Source organism: Sceloporus occidentalis, unplaced genomic scaffold (genome assembly GCF_023333645.1).
Source record: "Sceloporus occidentalis isolate IW3139 unplaced genomic scaffold, rSceOcc1.0.p SCAF_24, whole genome shotgun sequence".
Classification (NCBI taxonomy): domain Eukaryota; kingdom Metazoa; phylum Chordata; class Lepidosauria; order Squamata; family Phrynosomatidae; genus Sceloporus; species Sceloporus occidentalis.
In genome coordinates, this window is record NW_028317004.1 from 11,726,766 (window position 1) to 11,751,141 (window position 24,376).

General features: G+C 39.4%; 1 protein-coding gene across 1 annotated transcript in view; it reads left to right on the forward strand.

Annotated features, from left to right (window-relative positions):
• Nucleotides 1-319: 319 nt before the first annotated feature.
• LOC149300630 (doublesex- and mab-3-related transcription factor 1-like) overlaps nucleotides 320-24,376 on the forward strand; it is a 29,559-nt gene continuing 5,502 nt past the window's right edge. The window contains exons 1-4 of the mRNA XM_089485062.1: nucleotides 320-541; nucleotides 1,434-1,621; nucleotides 5,724-6,003; nucleotides 9,755-9,917. Coding sequence (XP_089341188.1) covers nucleotides 320-541; nucleotides 1,434-1,621; nucleotides 5,724-6,003; nucleotides 9,755-9,917 — 853 coding nt within the window. The remainder of the gene's footprint in view (nucleotides 542-1,433; nucleotides 1,622-5,723; nucleotides 6,004-9,754; nucleotides 9,918-24,376) is intronic.

Genomic DNA, 24,376 nt, shown 5'->3' on the forward strand with positions numbered 1-24,376 from the left:
AAGGAGACACTAGATCTAATTGTGATGCTTTTTATTTTGTACGAGTCTGGAGGATGTAAGATAGCTTTCCGTGGCACTTTTTCACTCCCTGTTACCTCCTGCTGGCTTTTCTCCCACACACACATAACAGAGCGTTCCCCAATGTAACAAAGTGTGTCCCTTAGATTGTGCATGCAAACCAAGTCAGCATTACAAGACCAAGGCCAGCAATCACATTTCCATTACCAATATCACTACTCGTTTTAACATTGAATGTGGATCCCCATAACCTCTGTACCGGATCTCATCCCTGCAGGAGAATCCTCTCTGGCCCAGAAAGATGCCTAACACACAGGAATCATTCAGCAAGCCTCGTAGTTCTGGGCTGCACCATGCAGGTGGCCATGGAAAGAAATCCCCACGCTTGCCCAAGTGCGCTCGATGCAGGAACCATGGCTATGCGTCACCGCTGAAGGGACATAAGCGATTCTGTATGTGGAGAGACTGCCAGTGCAAGAAGTGCAGCCTGATTGCAGAGAGACAAAGGGTTATGGCCGCACAGGTGAGAGGTTCAAACCTTCTGTCCAGTTCCCTATCAACGCCTGATTCCAGCAGATATATTTGGAGACACTATTTAATTGTAATCTGTGACAGTACTTTTTTAATTTATATGCCAACTCCGTGTGTCTTTGAGCCTTGAGGTTACGGAACAAAGTAGCTTACTTATCCAGAGGGATATAGGTATTCTCGAGCAAAACCAAAGAATTGTTACAAAAATGGGACATTATGTACAGAAATAAAACATGCCTTTATCATAAAAAAATCTTAGCAGATCTGTATATTATATTTATTCCTCTGAAGGTTTAGTCACAATCAATACTTGCTTTTATGTCACAAGACAATTAAGCATTCCCTGAAAAAGTAGGAACAAGGGAAATGATTCAATTGGGAAAAGTTTTAGTACTCAACAGAAGTAGCAATGATATTTCTAATGCTGTATTTCATTATAAAGTTGTAGAATCATTAAATTGGGTAGAACCTTCAGAAATCCACGTACAGTACAAACGTATTTCAATTACCTGTTTTAATATCGAATTTAGTAATACTTGATAAGAACTTGTTGATATGGACTACAATTTTAGAAATATTAGTGTATACTTACATTGGTTTGTTCATTGGGAGCCCTTTGCTAAAGCAGCCAATCACTAGTGAGAATTATGGGGTCACAGAGGAGGAGAGGATCTGCACCTTTTCCTTAAAGTAAGTGCTTTTTGTGAAGAAATCGTATTAAATTTACTTTAACATGCATTCTTATTTGGTGAGACTGTCAGGGGGATAAAAGTATCTTGTTAATATACTGGTGACGTTTGATTTTGAACCAAAGTAAATATTTCCTAAAGCACATGTAAAACATGTAATAAATAATAATCACTAATAAACACTTATTTTTCCAGGTTGCACTGCGAAGACAGCAGGCTCAAGAAGAAGAGATGGGAATAGCCCATCCCATTCCCTTGCCAAGCACAGCAGAGATGCTGGTGAAGAGGGAGCAGGATGATGGCAGCTCCTGCTTACTTTTGGAAACCAATTGCACTCAGTCAACCAGTTCAGCTACCCCCGTGTCCAGTGGTTCAGGTACAGAGTAAAGAACTGGCACAATGTACTGTGCACTGCAAACAGTCCAGATATTAGGCTGTGCAGCTGAACTGTTTCTTCCTTATGTAGAAGTAATGTTATTGAAAACATAAAGGATTATGTATGCTGGTATTATGAATGTTGGGGAACTACACTGGAATCCAGGGGAATGATTCTGCTGATGGATATATATTTAGTCATTTGCTTTGAAACTGCAGTGTTTAATTATGGTTTCTTATACTGTATTCAAGTGCCTGAGGAATCACCATGGTATCTGTGTTCTTAAAGGGTGATTGTCGCATTCACAGCTCTAAGGGTTGAGCTAAATTCAACTATTTAAACTACTTGATCGTGCTGGTATTCAGTGTGATTCTTTGGGAGGTATTTATTTGAACCCCTTCATTACCCTTTAGACATACAGGTACGTCCACAAAAGTTATGGCAAGGTTAGCCTTGGAACATCATGCGTTTTTCACAACGGCAGGGACATCTCCCTGCCACTGCATAGGAAATCAGGGTGTCTATTGACACCCTGGAATTCCCCCTGTCCGCAGAAGCCAGCATTACTGGGTTCCTGAACACCGATTGTGTGTAATGTCAGTTGGTGTGATGGCCAGTACACCGTTACATTACACTGGAAGCTCTTTGGAGCAGATGAAAGTTCAGCAGACAAACCCTGCTGGGATCTCCGATTGCTGCCCCTGCTAGCTGATCAGTGTGGAGAAGATTGGAGGGAAGAGAGTGACAAACAACTGCTCAGTACCCAAAACCCCTTAAACCAGGAGTATTAAAAATACTACTCTATAGGGTACTATGTAAGTGATAGGTGTGGCCCTCTAGTGCATAAACGAATGTATGTGGGTAATGTCTGTAATCAGTGGCACCTACTGTGTAGAAGAAAAAGCAAAATTGTTGTTTTTCATTTTAGTATAGGTTTTTTCAAATACTAGAACAAACTATTTTGTGTGTGTATGTTTTTATGGTTTTGAAGGAAAACCCTATTTTTTCCATGCAATATATTTGGGAACATCAAACAGGGAAAAGCATAATTATAGGTATTATAATTGATAGTTCCCCTTTGAGTTTAAGAACATAACCAAGTCATTACTATATGACTTGAAATAAATTGCAATTATTTTCAATGACAAGTCTCAGCTGCAAAATTTGAATTATGACGCCATAACTCAAATGTAAGGTAGGTCTTGCTTCGTGAGATTACTTACCAGTGTTTACATGCATACATGGGATCTACAGCATTGTGGCCAATGATGCTTAATAGCATATGTGACGGGACGCCCTGTACCCCGACTGGGTACTCCCGCCATACGTTGCTTGCTCCTGCCAGGACACCAGCAATTAACCCCTTCAGCTCCAGACAGAACCAGCGTTGTAGAGAGAAGGGAGGACGTCGTTGCACCGGAGATGTGCTGACACTGTGGCAAGCCGAAGCTTAGCTACACAGCGTGGCTATTGTCCTTCTTTGCACGTAGCTCAATATTTGCACTGAGCCCACTTCAGCCCAGTAGGTGGTCGCTATTGTAGTCTGTGGGGAGGATGGGAAACACCAGCGGTTCCCTGGCTTTGGCTGAAACTTGCTGGATATGAGATCCAGGTTCAAATACTGGCTATGGAGCTCTCTGTCCTTTAAGTCCTGACCCAATGGAGAGTAACACCACACATGAACTCCCTCCAGAAATGCAGGTACCCCAAATCTGTTTCCGAGCTCCACAGTCTCTAGAGTCTCTGGTACATTGGGAAACGTGGCGCTCCATACCAGGGCCCATAGTCTCTAGGAAGATGGCTGGCACTCGGGCACCTCAAGGAGCCCATGGCACGGAGGCTTCTGTGACAGCATATATATCATAGAGGTTGCTGTTGGCACCTTAACTCAACACTCTTTAAATGTCTTAAGTCTTGGAGGGTCCCTGAGGAAGGGGTATCCTCACCCCATGTGCATTGGAGGGAGTAGGCAAGGCCACTGACCAGTTCCCGTCTTACATGGAATGCAGTAAGTGAACTAAAGTGGGTTAAGTTTTACAAGCTGAGTTTCCTTTAAGTTTCATGTAGAACTCAGAAACTATAAACTCAACCCAGCGAAACGACACTTAGTTTCAGTAACATTTCCCAGAGATGAGCAAGAAGTCCAGGAAAATGATCACTTCAGTGTATACTGTAGAGGCAATAGGGAAATAAACATGCAGCATGGACTTTGGAGTGCATTTTAACATTGGCTGCAGTGTTTCTTTAACACTATTCATTCTCATTCATTTTTTTTAAAGCACCTTATGAAAAGCCAACTGGCTAATTGAAAAAGCAGTGTGTGCAGAGCTTACAATGTATAGAACATACAGTAAGTGCGTATAGAATTTCATAAGTATGAAACAGCATACCAGTTATTATAATAATGTATTTCTTGGCAAGGAGTATACAATCTTCTAGCAAGTCGTGGAAATAAAACTCAGCATTCAGTAGCTAACACTAGCTCATTGTTCACATTGTGCTGTTCCTTGGACATCACAAAAGGAAGGATATCATCAAGTGAGATAGCCCTCTGTTTCCCTGCAAGCCTTTACTCCCTTGCTGCCCATTTACTCCCTTGGTACAGCTCGGCTGATAGGACCAGCACCAGCTCACTTCACGCTTGCCTCAAAGGTCATGCAGCAGCCTTGGTGCAAAGTCACTCCCCAACCTCATAATCTGAAACATTTGAACATTATGTATCTCCCACAAGACAATGATGACAGGGACAAATTAGAAGCCAAATCCAAATATGACTCTATTACAGTTTACAGAGAACAACACTGTATTTTTACAACATGACAAATGTACATTTCATTTGAGCCCACAGGTCCTCAATAGTATGATATTATTTATTACAATTGGGGCTTTCTACTCCCCGACTCCATGTCTAAATACTTTTAATATATGTTGCGGTTCATACCCATTGTACAGTGCTACAGAATATGATGGCCCCATAAAAAACAATAAATACTAATTTTGCATTGGCTGCAGTGCATAGTGAGGCATGCAGGCTGATGAATTCATTCCTTTTCTGTGAAGCAGACATGGTACTTAATGGGGGAATCGCTGGAAAAAGAAAAAAAAAATATTTGAGCTTTAAATACAGTGCCATATGGAATAATGTAGTTTAGAATTTGAGTAAAGTATTATTTAATGTATTCTTTCCTATTTTACTTCCTTTATTGGCAGGTCTGTAGACTGCCTTTGTTGTCAGCCATGTAATATTGTGACTTTCACTGCACAATCACCAGACTGAGCTGATTCTTTATGGCAATGCTAATGAAGTCTGTTCTTCCATAAACATACCGTTTTCCAGAGGCGGTATATTAAGGAGTCAGTGTGTTTAAAGGTAGAATGAAATGGGTGGGAGATCACTTCTAAAAGAGAGACTTTCACTTGTATAATTATATTAAGTGTGATATTCTGGGCCAATGACTACTAAGAGAGCCTTGACATGAGTATATTACTCACGCTGAACTTGTTTACGGTGCTAGGATAAAAAATAAATTTGTTTATATTTAAAAAGCAAAGTACATTTTAAAACTATTTGATACATAAATTAAGTACAAAACAGCTTTTGCTACTGTGCCTGCTTGTACATGGTAGGAGTGTCATGAGTTGTAATTTCAGGTTTTCCCCGTTCATTATGCATTATAAAAATGCCAAACCACTATTGGCCCTTCCTTATGCAGCGTGGTAACATTGTCTACATTGCTACAAGTCACCTAAAACATACTATTTAGTGAATGAACCCGAGTATTTTAAAACAGTCTTTTACATTCTTCCTTGGAAATCAGTGTTATTGATTTCTGTAGATTACTGTGATGTCATCTGCTGAAACCTTCCAGATAACTTTTTATCAACATTAGTCAGCCTATTTATTGTAGCAGCTACCTATTCACAGCCGTGACAAGACTGAAAAAGGTGTATTTTTTGGAAGAAATTGCTTAAAGTTCAGTTCAAAGATAAAAAATGCTGGTAGTTCAAATTAAGTGAAAGGGTATGACATGTTTTATATTGTATCCCGAAGACGGATTGCACTGATTTACTGTTGCTGTAAGTTCTGTAATATTTTTTGTTGCAGACAGTAGGATGCACGTTCAGGATATTTCTTCTATCGCCAGTAGAGGGCACCTGGAGAGCACATCTGACTTGGTTGTGGACCCCACTTATTATGGAAATTTCTATCAACCTTCACTCTATCCATACTACAACAATTTATACAATTATTCTCCCTATCAAGTGGCTATGGCTGCTGAGCCCACAAGTGGAAGCGAATTGGGTGCAATAAGTGGATCAACTATGAAAAACACCCTGAGAAACCTTCCAGCTGCATATGTCCCAAGCCACTCAGGAAATCAGTGGCAGGTAATAATGAAATGTACTGGTTTACATTACATTTGTTTATATAGTACCAGCATATTCCATAGTGCTGTGACAGTGGGAAAAATGAAAATCACATACAATAACAAACTGGTACAAAAGTAGAAGAGGGTTCTACTCTTGCGAGCTTACAATCTAGTCGGTGGTTGAGGGGAAAGTGAGACATTAGGAGAGGACTGATTGGATGCCGATGAGCTGATAGGGCCCGGACGATCTGTAGAAATTGTTGGTCTTTTTAATTGGTTAGAATGATGGACGAAAGTTTTAGGAGGAAAGGTTGTACGCTTCTTGAGAAGGGTGGGTTTTCAGAGAGTTTTTTTGAAAGTTGCAGACAAGGGAGGAAGTGTGACAGAACGGAGAAGGGAATTCTACAGAATGGGTACATCACGATGAAACAATATGATCTCACTTCAAGCTGCTTGAGAATCCCTTTAAGTATCCTTTCCCATGTTAACCAGCCTGTTAGACTTGCTGCTACCTGCGGTCTGATTGCACATCACATCCAAGGCTATAATAAAGGCCTATTTATAAACCATGGACCTGCACCTGCAAATCAGTAGAGCCTCAATTTTAAGTGACACATAATGCAACTGAACAAATAATAGTTTCTAAATATTAAAACCTGGCAGATGTGTCTGTTGTGCGGCTGACATAATGGTATTTTCTCAAGCATCACTGTGAAAACATGTTAATATATGAAGCCCTCCGTTCAATGCTGGAGCCGTCCTTAAACCTCTAGCCGAGAGAGTTACTGAGGGTTTCTGCACGTTGTGTATTCAGTGCATGTATTTTTATTTTACCCTCTTCCCTGTAGCTGCTTGGCTAGAAAAAAAAAGATTACTGCTCTTTAACGTCAAAAAGACTAATATCTTATGTATAGTCACTAAAATGAGATTGATAATCCTGAAATGATTTATTGCAGCTGCTTGCACAAAACACTTCATTGCAAAGGATTTATAAGACAAACCATTTGTGATAATGTTTATTCCAAATCCATGGCCAGGAATATAACTGTATAATGCCGACTGTCGTCGGGATTTGATGAAATGATTTTTAGCTCACTGCCTTTGAGAGCCACGAATGTTGAATTTGCATAGCATCCTTGGTTATCACCCTGACCTCTCTGTACACATTCTAGTTTTTGGAATGTATGAGTAGTCCCTGCCAGTTCCACACGCTGAGAATTCCCCGGGCGGGCGGCACATTTATCTAAGGAGCAGGTCTTTTTCTTGCACCATTTCAAGTCTGAACTTAAACATAGGCAACGGAATATAGGGAAGCCATGTCTTGCAAAGAGACGTCCGCTGAGCCTAGCTGGGTGTAATAATAAAATATAATATTGGTCAAAGTGGGCTGAAGACTCGGCGTGATCCATATAGCAAAATAATGCTAGTGTTGGAAAAGTCGGCTCCAATGCCATGATTCTATCGTGGATTGAGTTAGTTCAACCTGGAAGTAAATTGGCATTTGTTTGCGTTCTGCCATGGTTCTTAGCTTGACACTCTGAAAACTTTGTCCCAGGGAACACTACTTTTCTGTAGCAGAAGCAGGTAGATATGTATGGGCTCAAATTGCATTGTTTTCAATGGGTTTTGGGACCGCCCATTGTCCTTAAGGGGTTAAACGGATGCTGACCAGGTTAAAATCTTAATGAGCTTTAAGTGGTTAGTTTGAAAGCTATAGGGGTGATGTATAAAGGTGCAGCAGCAGAAGTACACAAATGTGTGTGTGTGGTGTGTATGTGTGCGTGCGTGCGTTTGTGTACCAGCATTAAACAGTGTACTTTTTGTATTTTAACTTCCAGTGTATGAGCAGACTGAGCATTAGGGGGATATTCACTCCATGGCTGATCACATCCCAGAAGTTGTCAGTCTCAGCCTCCTATGTCCTTCCACTCTTGCTATATCATTGTGGTAGGACTATAGGACTATTGGGATTTGTAATCTGTTGAAGCATGGAAAGAACAATTCTGACAACTCTATACAGTACTGTGCAAATGTTTTAGGCAGCTGTAAAAAAATGCAGTCAAGGCAGAATGCTTTCAAAAATAGACATGTTAGTTTATTTTTCTCATTCGTTATTGTATGTGTTTATAAATTGTTCTAATGAATGTAACAGCGCTGCGGAATCGGCCGGCGCTTTAAAAATAAATGTAATGTAACAAAATGCAACGTGAGTGAACGGAAGAAAAATCTCAATCAACGTTTTGTGTGACCACCCTTTGCCTTCAAAACAGCATCTGTGTATCAGATGTAAGAGTGCATGTATTATAAATATTTAGTACCTGTCTGTCTGCGTATAAAAATATAAAGGATTAACATTAAAATACGGAAATTGCTTGAGTGAAGGAACATGCATGGCAAGCTAACCGGATAGAGTTATAGAATAGTATTATGTTGCCCTCAACCCTATCAGATTTATGCTAAAAGTATCATAATGTTTCTGACAACTCATGTGTGACATAAATAGAACCTATATATCTCCTAGGAGAATGTAATATAAGAGAGGTGGTTTTTAAGCAATACTGCTGATAGAGCTATATCTCTTTGGCGTCAAGGTACTTTTGAGATTCTGATGGCAACATATTGTTTATGGGTCAGTGCTTTTGTCTAAAACAGTAGCTTGGAACAGAATAGCAGAGGTTAATTAAGTGTGTCTATCAAGTTGGACAGATATAGATGTCTTCTCTAAGAGCCAAGCCAGCATTTGCTATGATTTACACCCAGTGTCGCGTTCGTCTTCAGTTTTAGTACCGCAGGACGTGCTCTTAGATTCTAAAAGACTGCCAGAGTGCTTTTCTGTAGTGTTAAACTAGAAAAGTTCTGTAAACTAGAAAAGTTCTGCATTAGTTTTGGTCTTTAAAAGTGGGCATGTCTAATTTATCCCCTTCGTGACAAAAGCTGATTTTTTTTTTTTGTACCCTTTGTGACAATGGCGTGTATCGCGCAGACGTTCACCGGCGATGCGCATAGACAACCTCCGCTGCCGGTGCGTCTCTGTCGCTGAAGTGCCAGCAGCGAAGGTTGCTTGCGCGCATCGCACAGACGTCCACCGGCCGGCCCCGCTACACACCAGGGAGTCTGGGGGTGCATTGGTAAGTCAGGGGGTGGCACTTCTAGGGGTCATAAAGCATATCTAGGGGGCAGGTGGCCATTTCTAGTGGGCATAAAGCATATCTGGGGGGGGCAGAGTGACATATCTGGGGGAGCAGAGTGGCATATGCAGGGGGGAATATCTGTAAGTAAGGTGCATTTTGAATTATATATATATATATATATAAAAGTGAATTTGCAAGTTGTTTTGTTAGTAGTTAGTAGTAGCACATGAATTACTGCATGGTGGAGGTAACTTATAAAGGGCAATTCTAGCAGTGGTGTAACACACATAGTATGCCATTGAACTCCCCTATAGTAAGTCATATGTCACTGAATTACACATTCACAGCTGCTTTCATAAGGATGGCATCTTATCTCAGTGTATATTTTCGCTTTTATCCAGCTGCACAGGGGTTTAGAGGTGGAATTAGCTTAAGCTAGGCTGTGATTGTGAAATGTACTCACTAAGTGGAGTCCATTCACTAAAACTGAGTTAACTGCCTCAGAAGCACACTGAGAAATAGCTACATTTTCTTTACAGTTCTCCATGCATCCTTTTGTATCATTAGATAACATAGTCCCTTTATTTGATGATGCTTGCAAGTCAGTTATCTGTAACTCTGTCCTTTGTCTTTGAGCAGATGAAGAGCAGTGAGAATCGTTTGGCAGGACACGGCACGAGCTCCCAGTACAGGATGCACTCCTACTACCCTCCATACCTTGGGCAAAGTGTCACCACACCTTGTGTCCCACCCTTATTTGCTTTTGAGGAGACCCCCACTTACCAGGAGGGAAAGGCAAGTGGTAAGTCCTATGTAGATATACACATTAGCTATCTTTGTAGACAGACAAGACAAATGGCAAATGTGAAACATTCATTATTGTGTATTATTATAGTAAGAGGTTTGAGTAATCTATACAGATTTAAAGTACATTTACCCTGTTGTTTCACTGCTTTATTTCATGAGCATGAACTTTAGAGTACGCCAGGAGTGTTTGTTTGGAATGAGAACATATATCTAGTACGGTAGTTCACTGCCTCTTTCTGTAGACACTGTATACAAAAAGGATGGTGTTCCAGGAGAGTTGTGGATTGAACGCTTTGACTTCACTATACATTATGAAGGGCCAACTCTAGTGTGCCTCTGCTGACGGGTGCACTTGGCTTACTCTGTATAATTTGATTTCTAAAAAGTCTCCTCACCCATTAAGTTACACATTGTGCAGGGCCAGCTCAGCCCTTTTTGGTGGAGAAACCTACCAGTGTTGGCCCTTCATAATGAACAGTGAAGTGAGAGAGTCCCAACCACAGCTCTCTTGCCAACTTAGTAATAAACCCCATGAATTTCTCCCATGGGTTAACAAATAAAGCCTTCCTGGCTTTAAAGGTCCTATAGTACTTGTTTCATTAACGCATACAGGGATATTCACCATGTTGTCTACAGTGTTAATAATGCGCAATGAAGTACTCCGCATTCTTCCAAAATAAAAACAAAGTACTTACCTAGCTGAGGAGCTTCAGGGACCACGCAGGTATCATATGCAGAAAAGTGAATCAGATAGCTGGAGTGTCCCTCTAATATTTAACAGTTCTTAGTTCTTTCATGATGCTTACGTGTTGCTGACTCGTCTGACATGTTAAATGGCCTTGGTGGAATCCATACACAACCTTTAAAGCTGAAGCTAACGTCGGTGTCGGAGGATTTTTGTCCCTGATCTACGGCAGAGATTTCTGTGTACCCGAAACAACACAAATGGCTCCTGAAAGCTTGATAGAGGCATAGTTAATTATAGCTGCTGACCCATTCGTATTGCACGTTTCCACTTCTGCTACAGAACTCAGTGGCATATCTGACTTACTGGTATAAGGCACTGCAGACACTAATAAAAGAGATTTAAAAATAATAATGTAAAAAAAATCTTACAATCTTAACATTATCTAGAAGATATTCTATCACATTCACCTGCTTATCCATTTGAGACAGAATAGTGCTTTTTGGTTCAGTATGGGAAATGCATAGGAACTATGGGATAAATGACCAGGCCTAGTTTGTCATTTGAACACAGCTCTATTTGCCAAAAGACAAGGACAGTGAAGAAAATGAGTGGTATTCACAAAAAATATTAGTGCATCTGCTCCATCTAACTTAAGTAGTCCCAAGCACTGTGTCTGGCAAGGACAGTAAAAAGATGACATTGAAGAGTATCCTAACACAGCAATATATATTTCTTGTTACTGCTATGATTACAAAGCAATCATAGTGGATAAAATTTAGGTCGCAATGCCATTGTAACTGCACTCGTTAAGGTACCTCTTGCCTTTCTTTGTTGTAATAGCTTTCTGGGAAATCCCTCTCCTCCTTGGTCTTGAAGTTAATGAGCCGGTGGCACCACATTTCCTAGTTACAGGCACAAACAATTGCTGAGTTGCTCAATATTCATAATTAAGTTCTCAACTTACACAAGCTTGCTGAAAATTGATTTTTCTTCAGGCCTAACAACCAAGGGATTGTTAAAAACTGATTGTATGTAACATGGTGTCTAAAGCAGGGCACTAAGGTATTGCGTCATCACGAATCATGATTTCTTTTCTTTTTTTTGTTAATTTAGAATACATTCTGAGAGTCACAACTTTACTAAAAGGCCTACAGATTACTCATGATGTCACTTTAATACTTTGTAAAGCCTTGTGTCCCTTTAAAGTATCACCTTTTCTGACTTTGTAGTATATGTGGGGGTTTTTTTGCGCTGTACTCGCCACCAGCCAGCTTCAGTGTTGGCACATGTGTGAATTCCGGGGGTCTAACAATGCACAGGAAATCGCTCCCACTGAAATCAATGGAAGCTCTTTCCTGCCAGTGACCAACTACGTCAAGCAGCAAAAAAATGGATCACACAGGGAAGCTTCTCCTAAAGGTAAGATTTAAAGTAAAGGCAGAGGTTGTTCATAAACCATTGGTGGTTTTAAAAGAATTTTTTTTTAAAGGAAATATCCTATTTGCTCAAACATTATGCATATGTAACTGCTACAAGTAGCTTGTGTAGCAAAATCAGAAGACAATTGAAAATACAAGTACAATATATAATAATCACCCAGAAGCAGTTAGGTGCACTTGGGTTATTTGGGTTGGCTGGAAGTGTCACTCTGGATTTGACTAAAAATCCCCCATTTCTTGATGATGGAACTTTCTAAAAATGTCAGATACTGGCTCTTTATTGTAGGGGGACCTACAAGAGCCAAGTGTTTTATATGTTTGTGGTGTTTTCGCAGACATGTTATTATTTTAATTGTACTGTTTCAGTTATACTTTATTTTGTTTAGTTTTGTGATGATTCAAATAAATAAGTTATTATCACTATTGTTTCAAAAAAAACCCCAATATAATTGCATTGCAAATATAAAGCATTGATAGAACAGGGGCATGGTTCAGTTTGTTTTGGCTATTGTTCTGAACATTTTACCTTTGGGAATAAATGACATAGTAGATTTTAAAGAGGGACTACACGATTCTGGACCTACTGAGCTATCGGTGCTTGATAGTAACTACACTCCTTGCAATTTAGTATTGCACCTTTTCTGCTTATTGCCCCATTAAAAGCCATGTAAGCAATCACATGCTGACCTAGGCACACACAACCAGCACTTGCAGGCGTTCCCTGCAAATGAAAACTTGCTTTGGGAAATATAAGCATACATTCGATATTTTGGTTGCCCCACAGAGCTTCCAAAAAAATAATTTTGAGCTGCAATGCCATTTATAATATTAAGAAAAAGAATCCCTGCCGTAATACCCACATAGATGCCGTCTGCTTTATTATTACTTATTTATGGAACATTCGGTGTGTTTTTCTGCTCGTATAAAGATTAATAAAGCACTGTTCGTGATGATACTACTGATTCTAAAACATAGATAAAGGAACTATACGATGGGTAACCTACAGCAGACAATTTGTAATTACAGCCAATTGCTGTTCACAAACGGTAGAAGAAACAGCTACGTTTACTTTCCCTACTATTAAATTCCTAGGGTTAATTTAGCCGTTTCTTATTAGGTTCCCTTCACGCTGAGCTGTTGCTCCCTGGTCTGGCCGTAAGTAGAATAATCACGGCACGAGTTGAATAACCTTCAGGGGAGCCGTGCCGTCCTTCTGTCGGCCGCTGTCTTTGAAAATTGCCTGCAGAGTTAGTGAGCAGGAACAGTTAAGATTTACAAACAATGATGAAGCTTGTCACGCATCTTTCACCATTCATCATCGGGGCCGCCGGAGCCGGGCGGTGAAGTGTACTTCATAAAAACCAGCTCAGTGTGAAATACACCTCGCTGCAATGTTTACTGCTCTGAAACTCGTCACAGCCCTTTATAGTAAATCCAGATTGCGAGGTGACATTACTGTATATCATTGCACAGCGCGCTGGGGTTTACACTGAGAATGAGTGCAGTTCACACCAGATGAGATGTCCGCGTTGAGTTATGTAGGAATTTGGCTGTTAGATGGGGATAACTTATTTTTCCATCCTCGTGTTTTGTTGGTTTTTTTTAAGCCGAGAAAGTTAACTTATTTCTTTTCCACCGTGCGTTCTCTTGTAAAAGGAGCTTGGCCCGTCCATTATATAGTTTCCTTTGTAATTAGTTTTGCAAGCATTGTTTTTTGAAGATTGGGAGCGTTTCTATAAATCAAGAGTTCCCTCTGTGCAAAAGCAATATACTTTATATACGGATGTGGATAACTGCTACATACATTATATTGTGGAGGGGTAAACAGGATCAAAATCTTTTTTACATCCTTTATTTGTAAAAGAACTCTACATCTTTTATGCCATGGTAATGTTTTTTTTGTTTTTAGATTTTATGTTCTACTGGATGTGTGTCTCTATATTTGTATATTTAATACAAAACCAGTATATTCCTGAGTTAGGTCAAGGTATATTTTAGACTAGTTCACTTTCTTTAAAAAGATATTATATTGTTTTATAAGGTTCACTTTCTCATAAAATAGGAAACACATTTATTTGTATCTGTATATGTATATTATAATAAAAAATATTTTAACAGGCATTACATTTTTTTTAAATTGAAAGAAAATGACTGATAGCAAAATTAATTTTAAGGTCCTGTCCCACCTAGAAAATACATTGAAAACATGTTTTCTATTAACTATTAAATTAAATTAACTATTTTAACGTTTTCTTAAAATAACTGTTTAAACCATTTTCTGGAACAACGGCCTTACTGAGTGACAGCATCCTTTTCTTATGTCACGTGGCTTTGAATTAGGCATTCCCTGAGCAAAAATGAATGAGAGAAGGATTTAGGAATGTGTGGCCTGTCTGAGATTGCTGTTTAAAAACCTATATCTAGTTATAAAAGTATATTGAGCAGGAGAACAAGCAACTTTAACCCCCCCCCATTACATTTCTAGCAGCTATTTTTTCATTACAAATCATAAAGTACCCATTTAACAGCTGCTTCTTTCTAAATGTGTTGGTATGTTTGGTGAAGGATTTAATAAACTGATAGGGGAGCTACCTCATTGCCCTAATACCCCCCACACCATTTACTCTAGGGGTAGCTTAATAGCTTAGCTCCATTAGTCCTTCTCCATACTCTGGACTATTGGGTTGGCGTACAAAATCATTTAATGCCAGCAAAAACTGTTAACAAACAGGGCTAGGGATGCCTCAAGTCTCCAGATTTGTCATGGGGTCTCCTGGTCCTCACACACAAATATATTGTAAATCTTCTCAATTCTCCTGTCTCACAAATCAAGCTAATGTGGCTACTGTCTTTGTCCCCAATAACTAATATGATAACTAATGTGATCCTAAACCATTCTTTCTATAGTTTACCTAAGTTTCTCAAACCCTACTACTAATTTAGCATGATTATAAGTATTTTGTACCCAATATTAAAATTATGTACTCTGTGTAGGAAACCCCATTTTTCCCATACTTGTGGGCGAAAGTGCAACTTAAAGTCTTCTTATATCTTTCTCATACTTATTCCATAATGTATCTTTATCAGAGGCCTGTCTGGTTTCAGTAACTGGTTGAATTGGAAAGTATATTCTGTTTTGCACAGCAGAAATCCAGTCTAAAGAGCCATGTAAACATATCATATTACAAGCTATGACTACAAAAGTAACACCATGTCTTCAATTCCTGGCCAGTCAGTTGGTACAAACATTATTTGATGGCAGCGCCAGCCATGCTACAGAGTGAAAGTGAAGCCTGTGTACACAATAACTAATGTGTCTCTGAACCATTGCCAGGGTCATACAAACTGTTAAGGTGGCATCCATATAATATGCTGATCACGTTATTTTTTCATTATAAAATAATTGTCACCAACACTGTACTTTACATCTTTAAATTAACGTATTAAAATTATGTATACCTTGCGCTTAATGTCCCTGAGACACCCTCTATAGGAAAACTTTAATATGCATTCTTATTCAAAACGGGAGAAAAACCACCTACATCACACAGAGTAGGCTGCTGCCCGCCTTGTCTGTGGTCCCACAGTGTTGCCTCTGATTGGCTCCTTAAATCAGTACCAGGAAATCAATGAAACAATTGCACACTGTGGTCTAAATAGACCACCGAGCCAGCACTGGATCTGACCAGGGTGCAAATGCATATGATTGGATTCTGAACAATCTCTGTGTGCGTTTGCAAAATGGACAACACCCAAATTTAAAGATACCACACAGCTGTCATGTACATTAAAGTGCATATGATGACTGGAGTGTCCCTTTAACCCCTTAGCGACCTTTGACGGTTCAGGGCCGTCACGCAAAAATAGTCTGTTAACGACCTTTGACGGTCCTGTACCGTCATTAAATTAAATAAGCTTAGAAAGTGATCAATGATCACTTTCCTCGCTTAAACGACGTTGCTGTAAGGCCTTGGTCTCGAGGCATTCAGTAATGCTGAGATCGGCATCAGGGGCCATGTCTGGCCCCTCCCCGGGGTGTCAACATCCGCCATACACTGTATGGCGTCGGACACCCATTTTAAAAGCGTTTAGGAGGCGATCAACGATCACGGGGCATTCAGCAACACAAAACACCCATCACAGGATGCGTCGTGACCGCTCCGGAGAGCGGTCACAACCACCACTGCGAGTGATTCTGCCTCTCGCAAGATGGTGGCGCCCTTTAAAAAAGACAATCAAGTTGAAAAGAATCCTCAGGAGAGTCTCTCCAGACCCTCCTGAGAATCTGGCTCCCGTTGATCAAAGTAATCGTATCTGAAGAAAGCCCAACAATATATAACGTGTGTGGGTACAGTAAATGGGTGAGGAGAAAATTACAGCTGAACACAAGCACCGCAAAAGTGTTAAAACAGCCTCTCTCCCAAAGGGTACAAAAATAAAAAATAAGCCCGGTCCTTAAGGGGTTAACATAGTTTAATGTAGTTTTGAATAGGTTTATTCCTAGCTCCTACATGCAGACGGTTTATTGTCTCTTCTTGGTACTTTAATGTAGCTTTATAAATATTATAACAAGAAGTCTACTCATGATTGGCTCTTCAGTAACTCAGAGTGCTACTTACAAGTTAAAATGGTGTCCGCTCACCTATATATCTAATGCTTTATAAATATTACAACAAGAAGTCTACTCTAATGCTTGTCCCCTTCCATTGTAAATGCTGATTGGCCAGAGTGAAAAAAGTAAGGAAAAACGCCCGCTGTGATCACAGCCATTACCGTTAATGAGATCATCTCATTTTTTGGCTACTTCTACCTATCCGTTATTTATATACACCCTCCTATACAAAGTCCTCCGACTTTACCTCATCAGCTATCACCAAAATGGCATGTAAAGCGGCTACACGTGGCAACGAATAAGCAATTAGTTTTTTTACTTTCGTTGGAGATTGCCTTTGTTTTCGTTGTTGTATAAGCACAAAACATTCAATTTTCGTTAAAAATAAAGTTTGTACGAAAATGAATGCACAAGTCCGTTGTGCAGTGGGGGAGGTCAGGGCTTTGTTGGGCCAAAGATACTCTGCTTTAAGTCCCTGAAGCTGGCAATGGCAACTAGGATGCAATCGCCAGTGTAATGCTATACAATAGAACTGCCCTGTTGTGTGAGCTAGAAGCCTCTGATGGAGCTGGGGAGGGGAGAAGTGCTGATACGTGTACCCTATGTAGCTGGCTGTGGAGGTTTTCTTTTCCCGCAGTGTAGGACATTTGTAGCTGGGGTTGAACGTTAGAGACTCATTACCTCATGGAAGCTAAACTAACATAATGAGTTCCTTTCCTGGTGCTATCTCTCCTTCTCCTCCCCACCCTTACAAAGGCTTCTAGAACCAGCTGCCGGTAAACATGGACAGTAACCCAACAAAATACAAATTCAACCCTAGTCTCACTTTCCTGGTGTTGTTTTCTTTCTCTTTACCTTCCTTTCTTCAGTAACAGTAAACAGCTTTCAGAAGAGTAAAAATTGCAGCTCTTTGTACTCTGTTGACTAAAATGGGACACGTTGTCAGCAAATATCAGCACTCTGGGTTGTGAAGCTCACATTGAATTCAAATAAAAAGGGCACGATTAAGTAGAAACACATACTAATTGGGTTCAAATTCACGTTTGACATATGACATATTTTACACCAGGCTACATTTGTATTCATGCCAGTACATACTGTATATCATGTGTAACAGAAATAGCTGGCCATGATGGGAAATGTTCTGAATGAGTTAATACATTGGAGAAATATTTAATGTATGTATTAAATGTGTGGAAAAAAAACATCAACAAGTATAATATGCATATACTTCGTGGCCAGGACTTTCAAAACACTGGGTCTACGCAGCATAAGCACCAGAAGATAAAGGCAGATATTAATTCACATGGATTCTTGGCATAGAATGTAGAATTCTCACTCTGGCATAATGAGTTGTACTTTACTTTCGTAACGATCCCCCGACCACCACCTAGCAAGCTATCTCCCCCATATTAGTAAATGGCGGATTGTGTCTGATGGTGTTCAGGACAGGAAATGAATATGTCGCCTAATGCTGTTGCTCACAGCTCAATATAAACTAAATATCCAAAACAATTACATGACTGAAGACTGTAAGAACACAAACTATACATGTATGTACAAGTTACATGTGCTTGAAGCTGTCACAGTGACAGTTCCCCTTTGTGAAAGGCTGAGCTGGCCCTGTATAATGCATAATTCAGTGTGTGATGAGGTTTAACTAATTATTCTATTGGCCGTTCGTGACATATATACTTGTGTGCTGTGGCAGCCTTTCTTTGCCTTCCTTTAACAGACGCAGGTGTTTCACCTCCACTTTATTCCTTCTTTTGCTGTACATGATCTCTTATCACTAATCCTCCCTATGCCTTCCGCTGGAGCTTTTGTGGCAGCCTTCTTGAGTTTCTTCTTCTCCTCACCATAAGGTGTGGAGAAACAGCCGCTTACTGTATTCATATCTAGAATTAATCCTGTGGTTTCCTTTTTAAAAGATACTTGGCTTAGATGTAAATGTGGTGCCAAATATATTAACCCAGTGCTCCTAGGTTTGGGATTGACAGTTTATTGGTGCAGGTTTAACATTAAACAAGTTCTTAGAGATATGTCATATGTAGCAGTGTAAGGTTCACTCTTTTCTGATGACCTTAGTTGTCCACACTTTATTTTGGGTTTAAAACATTGATTAATGGCACTGATGTAAAGGTAAAGGTGTAAAGGTGCTGAACTGAAAAGGACAGCGTTAGGAACATTCCTAGTTGGATGCATAAAAAATGAAAAAGAAATTGGGGAATATACTTTTAATCAAGGAAAATGGTCTAAATAAATGTATTTATTTCATGTATTTATAATTTTGCTAGGAACATCTAATTGTCATGTGACGCAACCACCTGTAGGTTATTGCAGTAGAAACTGAAAAGGCTTCTAAAAAGTGTATTGCTTCAGTATGATTTAACCTTCAGATGAGGTAATACAATGATCTGCTAAGGTTAACTAGAGAGTGCAATATAATGCACCATATTCTCTTCAAAAGTGTTAATATACAATATATTTGCTGATTTTTAATTAAGAAAAGCCATGATACTTAAAAGCTATAGCTTGCTATGCTGCTTCTTTCACAGGGTTATTAGTAACCATAATCTTCTACGGGAATGTTGGTCAAATAACGACCAAGGAGCAACCATGCCAATGCAGCTAGATGTCGTACAGAGTACTTTAATACACACTCTTTTTGATTGTTTGTTTAGCAGGAAATTATGGAAGCCACAATATTTTTTCCCCAGAGGTCTTACTGCAAGAGAAGGAGATAAGTTGCGCTTCTAAAGGCGGTGCTGACACTAACCGTGTTAGACAAGGGTAAACTATCTCTAATGACATCCTTTAAGTGTCTGGGAGCTGTCAGTCTCTCGTTTAACATCTGCAGAAGGGAGAAGTCAATGCACAGTTGTTCTACTTGACATAACTCCCAGGTTAAGAGAGCGTAATGGCTGGAGGGGACAGATAAACTGATTGTATCATGTCAGCTTGTCTCAGTGCGAAAGCTGCACTAAACGTTTTGCTGATGAGCCATAGATTGGGTTAAATAGCCGGGTAATTGCAGCTTCCATTTTCCTTGTAATTCCTTGTATTACATCGGTATCAGCTTTTGCCTCAGGCTGCTGCTGGTTTTTTTTCCCCATTATTTTTTTGCTGCTCTACATCTTTATTCAGTAGAGGGTTTTGTCATGCAACTGTTGCAGAGCCAAGAGGGTTATTATGAATGACTGTCTTACCTCGCAGGAAAAAGATGCTATAGAAATGCAAGTGTCGGAGCTTCCTGAAAATTACTTTCTGCCAAGCACGCCCGCAGCATATTTGTCTGACAGCCTCAGGTTTGCATTGTATAAACCATGAAGCGGACATGCCATGTATTCCTGCAAAGACTACAGTGTTGTTTTAACCACCTGCAGAAGAAAAATGAATCTGATTTTCCGCTGTCAGTATAATAGATAGCATCTGGTCTTCTGCCTCAGTGTTTAGGACATATCTTATCTGTGTGCCTCAGGAATGTATAAGGCCTTTATATCTTTCTGCTCTATTGCACTTAGGGCAAATATAACAGCACAGGATAAAGAAAGAAAAGTTAAAACGCGTCAGGTGCCAGAAAAGCTCAGCTTCTGGGAACTTCGCATATTGACATACGTTCTATACTGTTTCACTACAGTCAAAACACGTATATTCACCCTCTAGCTAACAACGATACAGATATAAGAATTGGAAATGTCTCATGAAGAGGCCTCGGTTTGTGAATACAGTCTGTTTGACATGAATCTTGGGGTGTGTTAAGTACTATTTGGTGCCATATCGATATCCCTCAGAGATTTGATTTATGAATGGAAATGTTATTTGTTTTTTCTATAGATTCCCAAAAAAAGTTAAGGATTAATTGGTTCATTTTTTACACTCAATAGGAAGAATCAAAGCAAAGGTTGAGATTTTCTCTAACAATAAACCATTATTTGAATGTGTTACTCAAATGTCCCCCTTATTATCCCCTACATCTGATGATGGCCGTGTGCTTTTGGTTGAACAGCTTAGCAAGTCTTCTGGCTAAGATTTTCTGTCCTTCATTTTTGTGGTCAATGTGTGTGTGTGTGTGTGTGTGTGTGTGTATATATATATATCTATAATGCAGTGTATGATGGACAGTTTCTAACTTATCTTTCAAATCAAGAGTGAGAAGAGGGAAGTGACAGAAGGATATCTCTACTTTTACTTGGCATTTCATTACTTCACCTGCAGAGCCCCCCTTTCGATTATCTAGGATGCAGGCATGTACTGGAAACGAGTGTTCTTAATCCCTCCGATCAGGTGGAATAAAGATCTCTATTCATAGCCTTACCTTTCACGCCTTGTTCTTTGTGCCAAGAATGAGCACTCTAGAAAGTACACAATGAACTTGTCAAACCATGGGCGTCCAAGGTAATCTTAATTGCTTAAATGTTGGTGACAGAAGCAGCAATTCATAAGTGAAGGGGGGAAACAGATCTCTGGAAGTGAAAGGAACTAGCAGTATGTTTTAATCTGTGGATGAGTTAGTGAGTGTCTCCTTGCAGTATATTTGTGTGCAGAAAGTAGAAGTGAATATTACATTCCAGTTCTTCATTCTAGTGCATCAACCGTGCATGTTCGTTCCGCAATTCTCCTCATGACCTTTTTCTGGCATGTGGATACAATAGCATAATTTTTGTTTAGTGTTATCTTCGTTTCCATCCAGTTTCTGTCCACTCACATCTCCCTGCATGCGATATACTTACGGCCCGTCAGCTCCGGCACTGGCTTGGCAAATGCTGTGGGCCAGGTCTATTAAGACCCCCCTATACGTGTGAATAACACACTCCCATTGCTTTCAGTGATATTGCTTTCCTGTCACTGATTGGCTGTTTCAAGCACCACCGTCATTTGATATTAGACTTAAACTTTCCGTGCCTTAATTTAATTGTATTGATTGGCTGTAGCATACTCACTATCTCTTGAAAATGAAGCTTTAAGAAAAAGATAATAAATGTGGTAAATGCCCACCAGAGGAACTAAGTTATTATGCATCCACATTTTTAATAAAGTACTTTGACCATTGTTGTCATTAATTGTGGTAACAGTAGGAGCTTGTATGTTAACAAATCAGTTGAGACAACCATGTAGCCTATGATTTCTTATTGACTCAGCACTTATTACAGAGGAGGGATTGGATGACACAGTAGTAAAGTTCAAGAGGGTGGCATTGTATTTGAAAAGTGCCTGAAGCCTAACAGAGATGTATCTTTTCACATGACAGACATGAATGACTTAGCAATGCCAAATCTCTGTTCTAGTAACCTGTGAAGAAGTCTACCTTATCTCTGGATCTCTGGATTTTGGAAAGATGACCATTAGACTTGGTGATATGAAGGCATATTATTAAACACCTTAGTGTGGTTGAAATGAGAGAACGGCTGTAACATGATCTTATAGAAATAAAATGAGCATCTACAAGCAGAGCCATGTCCAGGAATGTGCATTATATTCAGTCATTCTGGGCCCCATATACCATCTTTGGCAATTTTGGGGGAGGATTTTCACACATTACATGCAGAAAAATACATGGGTTTGGACATATAAGCAGGCGTTTCGAGTAGATAAATCCTGAGAGAAAAAAAGCATATTTTATGTGTGTCTATGTATAAAATGATTGTAGAAGCTGTAGCTCCCAGGCTCTTCCCTAGTTAGTTATTTGGCCTCCCGTGATGTTTGCTGAGGCACTACTGTAGCTGTTCCACAGAACACATTTCCTGCTTGAACAATAGCTAAGAGGTGGGCAAAAGGGCAAATGCGTATGGGGGGATTCTGCAAAATCCACTCATACATTTGCGAGGGGGAGCTCATATGCCTGAAAGTGTGTATGACGCCTGGAATTCCCCTTTAAAGTGTGTCTCTACATAAAGGGTAGTAAGTACGTGGAGCAGCCTTCCAAGAGAAATAGTAAATTAATTCAAGGTTGCTTAGGATATGCAGAAAACTCAGATCAGTTAAATATGTGTGAGATTTTAAAATGTGTAGATTAGATAAACATGTTAGTTGCTCTGTCACATCCTAGTTCACTTTTGCCATATCATCCATCATACAGAGATCGTGCAGTGTAATAGTCCTGTTTCATGGTGAAAAAAATTATATTTCCATGGATATGTTTACAACATTAAGTCTGTTTTCTTTTTTTAGATACAAATGAACAGTATTTTTGGGATTTATTTAATTGTTCTATAATTTCTAAAAACAAAACAAAAAAAAAACATTTTTTGGATGCTATAGGTGACGTAGCAGCAGTTACAATAAGATATGTAAAAGTACATTGTATTTCCCATGCAGTATTATTGTGAATTGTTGACAAATCCAAAATGCCTGTTTAAATGAAGTGTTTAAATATCTGACAGAACGTACTAACAGCTGGGATTTTCCTGCTCTGCTCCCATTACTTTAACATTGTCATTATGGGTGACATCTTCCTCAGATGTATGTCCCAAAGGGCATATATCCCTTGTATCCTTGCTTTGAATCGGTAATAGATGATTGCTCCCAATGGATAAATGATGTCTGTCTGGGGTAAGGGTTACAAATGGAATAAAGACGAAGGCCGTTCGTTTTCCAGATCCTTTGTTTGCACACTGACCTGAATGCATATAAACATCTTGCTTTCATCAGGGAGACTCCATTATTCTTTCATTAGACACAAGCGCTTTCAAATGCATCCAGGAGATGGTTATTGTTGTGGGATACAGACCACATATGGAAGAATGGTGACGATACACTTTGATCACGGTTTTGCTACTGTTGCTAGTTTCCTTATATTCAAGGAAATTTGTTTTTAATCCAATTAAAATTGGTGATAATTTATATAGTGATCAAGCGCTAAAGTATACAAGAATATATAGCTCCAAAAAAATGTAAATACTACTCAAAAGAATAAGTGGATGCTGCGAGCACTAGAGGTATACCCCCTATACCCAAAAAATAAATAAATATATAAAGTGTCGCGCAAAAAGAAAAAAAAAAAAAACAAAAAAAAAAAAAACAAACCACAATTTAAAGATATAAAATTCACCAAAGTTGTGACACACACAGTGTATAATCCACCAGAAATATAATTGAAAACAATACTTATATCCTCAATTAAGTGGAATTGGCATCCAACCGTTTTCAAATGGAGGCTTGTTGACATATGAAAATCAAAAACAAATAATAATCATAGTGCTTTCTATATTATATCAGTGAAAGACTTCCCCCCCCAGGATAATATTGCACTCACGTAAGGTTGAGCAAAACAGCTTGCTCAAACTAGACAAGCGTTGTGGGATTTCTCTCCCAAGTTGTATCTCCTCCGTTGTTTACGTTTGAACAATTTAAAGATATAAAATTCACCAAAGTTGTGACACACACAGTGTATAATCCACCAGAAATATAATTGAAAACAATACTTATATCCTCAATTAAGTGGAATTGGCATCCAACCGTTTTCAAATGGAGGCTTGTTGACATATGAAAATCAAAAACAAATAATAATCATAGTGCTTTCTATATTATATCAGTGAAAGACTTCCCCCCCCAGGATAATATTGCACTCACGTAAGGTTGAGCAAAACAGCTTGCTCAAACTAGACAAGCGTTGTGGGATTTCTCTCCCAAGTTGTATCTCCTCCGTTGTTTACGTTTGAACCGTTTTCTGATCCATACAAATAGCGAAATGCAGATGGGGAGACAGGATATGT